We start from the raw sequence: 9718 nt of genomic DNA, 5'->3' as shown, positions 1-9718 counted from the left end.
GGGCAGGAAGGCTCGTCTCTCGTCACATGCGCGGTTAGATACGGTTGGATCACCGATCCTAAGACGGTCCTCGGGGGGTAGTGAATGGTGGTGCGTAACCTGGGGATGGAGATGGAATAATAACCAGTAGCAATAGCGACGGCAGCAACAGTAGCAGCGGGCTCCTTGAAGGCAGCAAAGGGCAATGTGGGGACTATATTCTAGGTCAAAGTTACAAACGAACAGGCGTACGGAAGCACGCGCCGCTTACGCATCATCCGGCACACGTCCGGGGCCTGTACCGGGTGTGATCTTGATGACGGTCACATGACCATCGCACCGTGCACTAGTTCTATGAGCAAGCCGCACGCGCCTTGTTAGATGCACACTCCCGGTATAACTCACTCAAGGATACGTGATCGGTTCACGCTCGAGTGCTGGTGACGGGCAAACAAACCCTAGTCGACATCAGTAGTAGCAGCAGCAGCAGCAGCAGCTACAGGAGCGACGCAGCGCAAAAAGCGCGAAAATAATTAAATAATCCATCCGGCCAGAACAAAAAAAAAAGTGGAGCAAAACGGAAGGAAGTGTGTGCGCGTGTCCGCTCGCCAACCAAACGTTCCTGCATTTGATTAGTATTTAAATGTGCCTGATCGAGAACTGATCACGATTCAAGGATGACGGAATCAGCTAACCAATCATTCGCTCACGCGCTCCGCAGGGCGAGAAGGGCCCGCATCTGCTCCGCAAGCGCAGGGCAGCGTATGGTGGTGGCGCGGTGACTGTTTGCGAGAAAGTGGCGCATTGTTTGCGGAAGAAGCGCGATTGTTTTTGCTTGTTGCGTCGACTGCCGTGATGGCCATCCGTCCCGTGGTGGTGCGTAAACGTGAGATAAAAAAGGGATGGGGAGGGGGTCGCTTGGTGTTGTTGGTTACGTGGCAACAACGAGTAGAACCAATGGATGCTCTGCATGGAGCAACGAGCCTCCTTCCAGTGCATTTCCTTTGAGTGCATCTGCAAATGAGCGTTGTTTGTTGGTTTGCCGGAGTGCAGTAACCCATCGTATAATGTATCGTCTGTTCCACTAGCTAGCCGAGGACATTCCTTGTAGCAAAACACGTATATGATCCAACGGAAATCGCTTGCTATTGGTTCAGAACTCATTTCTACTTCTATGCTCTAAAAAGCATAGTTTAAAATTAAAACACAAAAATGAATTGTTTCTGAAAAAGGAATGCTGCTCTTTGGGCACAAACAGATGCACATTTTCACTTTAACTTCCTGGATACATTCTTCATTGTTGCTGTGAACGAACTAAGATTACATGTGGAGTGGTGCCTTGTAATATGTTCTTTTCCTTTGAAATTATGCCAAAAAAGCTAGTACAAAAAAGATAAATTAGTCTATTTACTTTCCGAAATCATACCATTTACAGCTGAGCATATTTTGCAGCTAAAATAGTCTGATAAAGCCCCATCCATTTAGAATCTGGTCATATCTCAGCCATAAATTGACGTAAAGAAAATAAAGGTGTCATTTTATAGGTTTTCTTATTGCCTTTAATAATATATATTGATGAAAATTATTCATCAGTTTTTTATATTACTTTTTTAATTTTTACTTTGACATCACCCAAAATGTTTTGCACAGTACTGAAGGTCACATCATTTGTCCTCTTGTTGCACATCACCCTCATTTCAGTGGGTTTTTATACACTTCTGACATACTTTTTAAGTTTCCTTTTGATAATTGTGCAATAGAAATCGATGGAATGAAAATCGAGCCATTTTGGTGGATTGATAGTTTTCCCTATGAAATCGATCTATTTGAATACGAAAAATTAAAATAAAAAAAAATCGGTCAACAGTTGTTCGTACAGCTTCCTAGCACGGATTTGTGCAATCAAGCTGTGGTCTAGGATTCTATTCTATTTCTATGACTATTTTTTGGCATGATACGACCTTAAATCTTCTTTTAAAAATATTTCCCGAACTGTTATGACGACTGTCGTGAATTTTTCTGGGTGATTCCACGGAGAGATCCCAGGATTGTTGATTCAATTTCGTCTGCAGAATCGGGCATTTGTTACACTTTTTTGGATGTTTTGTTGTGCTTAAATCAAAGTAAAAGTCCCTTAGTAACGTTTGCATATTGTATTTTTAGTTGAGTTTGGAAATTTTAAGACTTTCGCGGTTTTTCTCCAGCCAAATCGAGTTTTAATAATGAGTGTGCAGATTTTTTTCGTCCTTCGTGTTCCATCGGCGATAACTTTTGAAGGCGTAGATCAATTTTGACAAAAAAATTACCACTAAATAAGCAGACTACTACCATTAAAACGCTTGATCAACAGAATTGCAAAGTGATCACTAGAGGCGCTGCAGTGATTACAAACGTGTGTCCAGATTCTAAATAGATGGGGCTTTATTAGGCAAAGAAGTAATAGAGAATGCAATTTGATGTCAGTTATAAAATGTCTCTGTATTTCCAGCAAAAACAAACACACACACACGTTTGCAACCACAGCTACTATTGTTCGATTCGTTGGTTGAAGTCTAAAAGTGCGAAACACAACGTAATAAAAATATATTGTTGGGACCTATCGGATAAAACAAGGTTTCTTCAGAAAGTAGAAAGGTTTTTAACTTCACCATAAAGGTAATTCTTTTTTGGCAAAGAATCGATCAACGGCCACAATAAAGACTGGTCTGATAAGGGAAATGTTATCCAATTCACATCGAAATTCCTCAACAGTTGCTGCAGCTTTCTGTCACTGCATCATTCCTCCCGATCCTCTTAGTTAATGAGGCTGCAAATGTGAACGTGATTTTTTTTTTCATCTGCTCCGGACAGTTCGGGATAGTTCGGTGAAGACGAGTGGTGAAGTCACTCCCTACCGGCCCACCATGGCGCTTAAGTATGCACATGCTGGCCAGCTTTGTCTTTGCTAACCCTAGCTCAATATCATCGTTGTATAATCGGACAGCAAATGTATGCGAACTGGCGCGGGTCCACGGTTTCGGGATACCTAGATTGTATAAATCTTCGTACCCAACGAAGCCGCGCTAACGGAGCCCAACCGGAGTCCGGCCTGCCTGCCCTCCGGCGCCACCAATTCATCTCTCAGCGGGGTGGGGAGTAGGAGTAGGGAGGGAACCCTATGTCCGGGACATCTTTAGAATAAGTGTGGCTGTTTTGCATTGATGATGATGCTGATGCAAAATGTATTACCGGTTTCCGAGTGCGCTTCGATTGCTTATCGTGTACCGGCTTCCAAAACCGGTGCCGGCCGCCAACCGTACCCTTTCACTTTCCCGCTCTTCGTACCTCCTTCTCTGAGGTGGCGAAGGCGAAGGATATCCGAGAAAACGCCGCTACTCTTACTGCACTTACGCTTGCACTGTTATGCGAGCAGAACAAACAAATCGCCCGGCACTGTTTGTGGTCGTGGGTGCCCGTTATGCTCGCGTTTGGCCAATGTTTCAATGATCTATTCCTCCCCCTGAAGACGGTCGCGCGAGACCACTCGATAATCGGAACGGATCACGGCTTGTCACTCACCGAATGATCTCGTTTGATCGGTGGTTGCATCGTTGCCAATCCCGCCTCACGAAAGCGGATGCAGGTCCTGTTAGGCAGACGTGTGCTGAACACACGCCCGATTGCATTAAACAGTACCCGGCCACTGGTTGCCGCCTTGTAGCTAAGCCCGTGCCCGTGATTATATTGGCATTTTTCGGAATCACCGATCACCGGATGCAAATCGCATCCCACGATCGCCCCCACTCGCTTCAGCAGTGGGGGTGGTGGGGGCGATTTTTCTTTCGCGTTGGGATGATGTGGGTGATGGTAACCAATCGATGCCGAATCGGCGAAGCTTCACGCCATGGCATTATGTAAGTGCCGCGTGACTCACGCAATCGCTCGGAACGGGATCGAAAGCGGGACCGGGACGCGAGCCGTGATGTTGGAATTGTCATTGGAATTGACAATTGGCCGGTTTTCCGCACCCTGTACAAATTAAATTCCCTTTTGGGCGGTCCGACCCCCATTTCCTACTTTCATTTCCAGCCGAATCCGTAATCTTGACAATCGACAAACTCGGAATAGTAAGCCGGACCGTGATCGAGCGAGGGCCAGTGAGAGGCGAATCAGTGAGAGGAAGGCGGTTGGAAATGGCACTCCCATTTTCAATCAAATGCAGCACACGAGCTGTAAACGACGAACGGCGAATCTGCCCTCGACTCGGCTCAAGGTGAAAAGGACGACAATTATGCAGAACAAGCAGCAAGCGCCATTACGTTCCCGGCTAATAGTGAAACCGGCCGTTAAGGTACGTACGCCTAGCGTTTCTCGAGTGCGGAGCGACGATGCAGCGACGACCCGGGGAGAAAGTTTGCTTCGCACAAAAAGGAAGGCGGAGAAAGATGGTAATTTACACGTGACTTGTTGGTCGGTTAACTGGTGCAGGGTATTAGCATCAGGAGAAAAGCAGCCCCCGTTCGAGAGGAAAGGGCGGAATGCTGTTGTTTTTGCCACTAAGATGCTATCAGTTAATGGGGTTGAGAGGAAAATTATTTGCCCTTCATTGACAACACTTTTACAAACAACGCGAGTCCGGAAGAGATCAAATGGCAATTCGATAATGGAAAAGGATCATACAAAAATTCCTATCCAAGTTTTCTCAGTGCTTGGCGAAAACACAAAGATGTGTGCGTTGTTCTGGTGTAATTTGGCACTTTTATACATTCATTCTTTCAATCCCACCAGAATAATCGCATAATCTTCTTTTGATATGAATATTACCTTTTGAAGTCTGTTTCGGTGGCTCCTCATGCTTTGATCTTGAATCTTTACGATTCTCATTAGTGCTATCTTATGTTCATTGTTAAGAATGATTCGCTTCAACAAATGTATTAGATGAATTTCTTTCGATTCATATCGGACCCGAATATCACGATGTTTTATAAGTCTAAGGCGGTTTGTATGACGACTTCATCATCAAAATTTGCTTTGAGTTGACGATCATTGAATTGCAATGTACTGTTCAAAATCTTTTTGTTTTTTTAGATATATCTTTACTTCTTTTAAAATATCTTACAATTATGTCTACAATTGTAAAAGGACTCTATTCCAACGGTAATAATATTCCATAGAAGGCCATTAAACTCCGCTTATGGTATGGAAGATTGCTCCTCGTAGTAAATTCAGAATCTTTACTCATCTTGACCTGATCTGAGATTGTTATTGATGCTCAAGTTCCATAGCATGTACAACATGATCTCTTCTAAATGGCCCACAAACCGCATGCAAATAAGAAAATGACGTAGCAATGAAGTCGCCCCTTTGCGCCAGTTCCACCGATCAACACCGATTACAGCAACCACACTTGACGTCACTGTTGACGCGGTTGGTGGTCAACAGAAGATCGGTCTGTTTGCTACGGTGCGCATAAATAAAATATCCACCACATGAAACATGAATTATATATCAAGACACACATACACACACACATGGTGGCCGGGTATCGTGAGTCTGGGTCAGTGTACCACCGCTCATGATGATAAGACGTGCCGGAGCGCGCGGTCTGAAGCTTGTTTATGCTTTGCAAACAACGCCGACACCGACATCGGGGATGTAGGTCACTGAGCTATCCGCTGCACCAGTTGACCAGGTCGATGACGAAGACGAGAATCTAATCAGTGCAGCATTCCTTAGCGATCGATTCAAAGAAGCAGAACAACGGGAACATAAACTAACAACTCAGGGAAAATACGTTCCCCGCGTTACTCGTTGCGTGAACCACTTGGCCAGCATCGGTTGTAGTGTGACCTGAACTCCCGCTTAAAGCTCGACACCTGAAGTCGACCTGGTTCACGATGCATACATTGGATATTAATATGTTGAGCCCGAGAACCGTGAACACCGGTAAGGAGACAGCAGACGCATCTCGTCTGCACCATCAGCACCACCACCACCAGCAGCAGCGATGGTTCCATGTTGGTACCGGTTAGTGAGCCCAGCGGTGCAGGCTAATATTCAGCATTTCTGATTTCGCCCTAAAAACGCCCCCCACCAGAACAAGGCAGCGGCAGCCACAGAACTTGACATTTTCTGCATCGATTGCAAGCAGCAGCAGCAGCAATGGATCTCGATGGTTCTCTAGGCGGCCAGTCTCTGGTGCAACCGAGACTTGCAGCGTCCTAAATTCACACCCCGTACACCTCGCTCTCTGAGCCGCTTCATCCCCTACAGAACCTTCCTCCCGGGGCAGGTCACATACATGGACACGCAGCAGATGACGCCCTCCGGTGTTTTTCGGTCGAAGAAGTGAACTTATGCAGATGAGATTCGACATTCGTTCGATCGATCGATCGGTCGCTCCTTACACCAGTCCAGTGTAGAGTGGCGCTGAGCTGGGTCGTGGCTCAGGTACACTTTCTCCCAGGGACCCAGGGAAGCGGAAGTAGAGAGTGAGCGACGGACGGAACGGAACGGATCATAGTAGTGGTCGAGCTCAACTGAGGCGTACCTTTTGCGCCTTGCCCATCCACACGGCATCCACATACGTCAGCCTCATAGTGGGTCTCATTAATAATGGACGAATCTTAGGCCACTACCACCCGTAGGTCCACCGTGTACTACAGCCTCACAGCAAACAGCACACACACACACACACCAGCTATGCGATCCAGGTGTGGACCAAGTGGTGAACACTCGGATCCATCGGTCATCATCGCAGTTCTCGCGTTCGGATTGCAGTTGGATGGCCACACTGGCAAGGGTGGCATCGTCGTTGCGGGTTGTTGGTTGGTGGGACTGCAGAGCAGAACGCTCCGGTCCTGGATGGCGGTTGTTTTGCACAGCTGCGACGCCACAACCGTCCGTGCCAGTCCGCGGGGAGGGGATGCCTGCGGCTGAATCACATGCAAATAGGTTAGGTTAAGTGAAAACAGTTCCACCGACTCACCGGCACCGTGCTCTAGACACGGTCACGGAGTGGTTGCGCTAGGGGTGTCCCCAAAATTAAATGGTCCCCTGGAGGCAGCATCGGCAGATGATGCTGAGTGAAACTCCTGGCGCAACTGGTACGTGCAGTGGTGGCGGTGAAAATCACGGTTACCGGTACGTGCGCTCCGTGAACGGCTCTGGCCTCTGCCTCTGGGTGCTGACCGGTAAAAAGGGGCACAAAGCGGTTCAATCAGATACGGAAGCCAGCGTTCATTTCAATTCTAATAAGTCGCTATGATTCGGTTCTACGGTGCGGCTGCTCTTCTGACCTAAGAAGAGGAAGACGAGGAAGTGGAGAAAGGGTTGGTGTGTGTTGTTGTTGTTGTTCGGTTGGAAAAGTACGGTGGAAACTACATTAAATCGATCGCGGTCAATCGCGATCGCGGTCACGCGTAGTGACGCGGAAGAAAGTGGATCGCGATCGGGTCGATGGAGGCGCATGGTAGGTCACTTTTGTGGCCCCATTTTTCCCCCAAAAATATGCTCTCTCTCTCTCTGTCCCCTTGCGAGTGACCGTAAGGCTCCCGGACCAGGAGTGCAATCCTAAGGTGATGTTGGCAAAACAAAGCTTTCGTAGCAGCGACTGCTCCAAACACTACACTACCGTTACGTGGCAGCGCAAACAAATGCTGCTTTACATTGCAAATCGGGATGGCGCGGGAGCAGGAGCCGGGGTGGTAGGGCAGCGGGGTGGATACCAGAGTTCACTACAGTTACTTTCGATTTGCATGTGCAACGGGCAGATGATTGTGGGTTGCTGGTGATTGTGGTGATAGCTCTGGTAGCTTTGCCGGTTGGATTGGCCGGATGTTCTGTTTATGTTTCCTTTTAATTCTGTTCTTTCATGCTCAGGTACAAAATGAGTAAGGTTCTTGTTCCACTTTGCGATCGTTCGAGATCATTTTGGATGATTTAAGGTTAGGTTAGGTTTGGATGATTTAAGTATCTAGCCCCAATAACTTCGGGGATGTTCATTAGTGTTCGGAATTTATGATAGATCAGTCACAAACAACAGAGAATGTGTTCATAACCCTGTTGTAAATTATGAGCAACAGATTTCAAAGACAAAACCCGAAATCAGGGATAAAAAAGTCTTTTAAAAGGAGCGAAATGTTTTACATATCGGAATCCATAAGCCGTATCAAATCCTTATTAAAACGCGAATCCTTAAAATCGGTTTATCCCAATTCAACAAACTTTTCGTTGCTTCGAGCGCAGTAGTAAAGAGTGTACATAAGAAGTATTACAGTTTGCTTCACTATTCACCCTGACTAGTACAAGTGAGCTATAATTGCTAGATCTAGGCAATCCACAGACCGTCCCAGTACTTATGGTTTATTCATCGGGCGTACTGCGAACCTTGCGTAAAGTATTACGTTGGTATTACGCAATCGACGGCTAATGCACTCCCAATCCCTGAAAACAAGACTATTTTGAGAAGCATTTGTGGGAAACTCCTGGAAGGAACGAGACCAACATTAGCTATCCTCCAAGGCAGTCAAGATGAAGTTGATGAGTGTTGTGATCACACGCAGGTGGCATCAACGCTCAATTGTTAATTGGCAGTACCTACCTAATGGTACACTAAATTATCTAAAATATCGCTACACTTATGATAAGAAAGAAATTATGACTCGAATCGTAAATGATTATCTGAGATGTGACATTACAGAGCGGCAGATATGATCATCATATCAACAACAAACGTGCCGATTGACCTACTTTCCAAGAATGTTGGGCAATAAATCGGTTTGTGTTACAAGAAGGTGGCGGTGGCGGTGTGGAACGAACGTAGATTTCTCCTCTCGTGAGCTTTGTCCCATTTTGGAGACCTACAGGTCACGTTCCCCTCGGGCCATTAAAGCGAGAAAGTTCGGAACAAACCAATAACCAAATCGATCCCGCGCTGCGTTGATCCAATTTAGTTCATCGTCGATCACATCACACCGCATCCAACTACAAGACTCATGCATCATGCAAACGGCTCTACGCTACGGAGCCCAAGGGATACCACAATCATCTCTCACCGCCACTACTCCACCGATCGATTGGCTGTCCATTGTCGTGGTCAGATTTCCGGGAGCCTGAGAGCCGATGATAACTGTTCCAAACATCATCATCACCACCACCACCAACACTATCGCCCTCCACTACTCATTCAGTGTATATGCATCCTTCCTGGCGCTGTAATCGAGCATTGAATACCTCCGGTCAACGCGATTCCATTTGGCTCACGCACCGGGCACGCCAGATCGTGCCCGGTGTCTCTGTAGATGTGCGGTGCGCGGTACCGTGCGATCAGCATTGTCGCAAGTTGGATCGTCCTGATTTGCATATCCTCGTTCGATCGGATCGCTCCGGATGTATAAAAGGAGCGATCGGAGAGCAGATCGACATCACATCTGATTCGTCACTTGCTTGCGGCCCTGACGTGTCCAACGATCCTCGAACGGGAGCAAGATCCTCGTGCTGCTGAAGCAGTTTTCACCGCAGCTTCACAGCTTCACAGCCTATCGCCCTTTTTTTGGTTAATCCCAAACCAAGTGTTGCAGTGCAGTGTTCCGTTGATCAACCGTGGTTGTGTTCTGCGTGCGTCGCTTAAAGTGTTTTCGATTCAGATTTCTGATCTGATCTGATCGGGATCTGCTGTCTGCTCAAGATCACAAGCTTGAACCCGAAAATCAAAAAACCGCGTGCGCCCAACGATGGATAGTGTGAGCCATTCACTGTT

At 46.9% G+C, this 9718-nt stretch overlaps 1 protein-coding gene across 1 annotated transcript in view; it reads left to right on the top strand.

The window, feature by feature from the left end:
• Nucleotides 1-9692: 9692 nt before the first annotated feature.
• LOC125951901 (cytochrome P450 307a1-like) overlaps nt 9693-9718 on the top strand; it is a 1778-nt gene continuing 1752 nt past the window's right edge. Inside the window, exon 1 of the mRNA XM_049681025.1 lies at nt 9693-9718. This exon is cut by the window's right edge and continues 482 nt beyond it. Coding sequence (XP_049536982.1) covers nt 9693-9718 — 26 coding nt within the window.

The sequence above is a fragment of the Anopheles darlingi genome, chromosome 2 (genome assembly GCF_943734745.1).
Source record: "Anopheles darlingi chromosome 2, idAnoDarlMG_H_01, whole genome shotgun sequence".
NCBI lineage: Eukaryota > Metazoa > Arthropoda > Insecta > Diptera > Culicidae > Anopheles > Anopheles darlingi.
The sequence above is the reverse complement of the archived record's forward strand: the minus strand, read 5'-3'. Positions and strand labels throughout refer to the sequence as shown.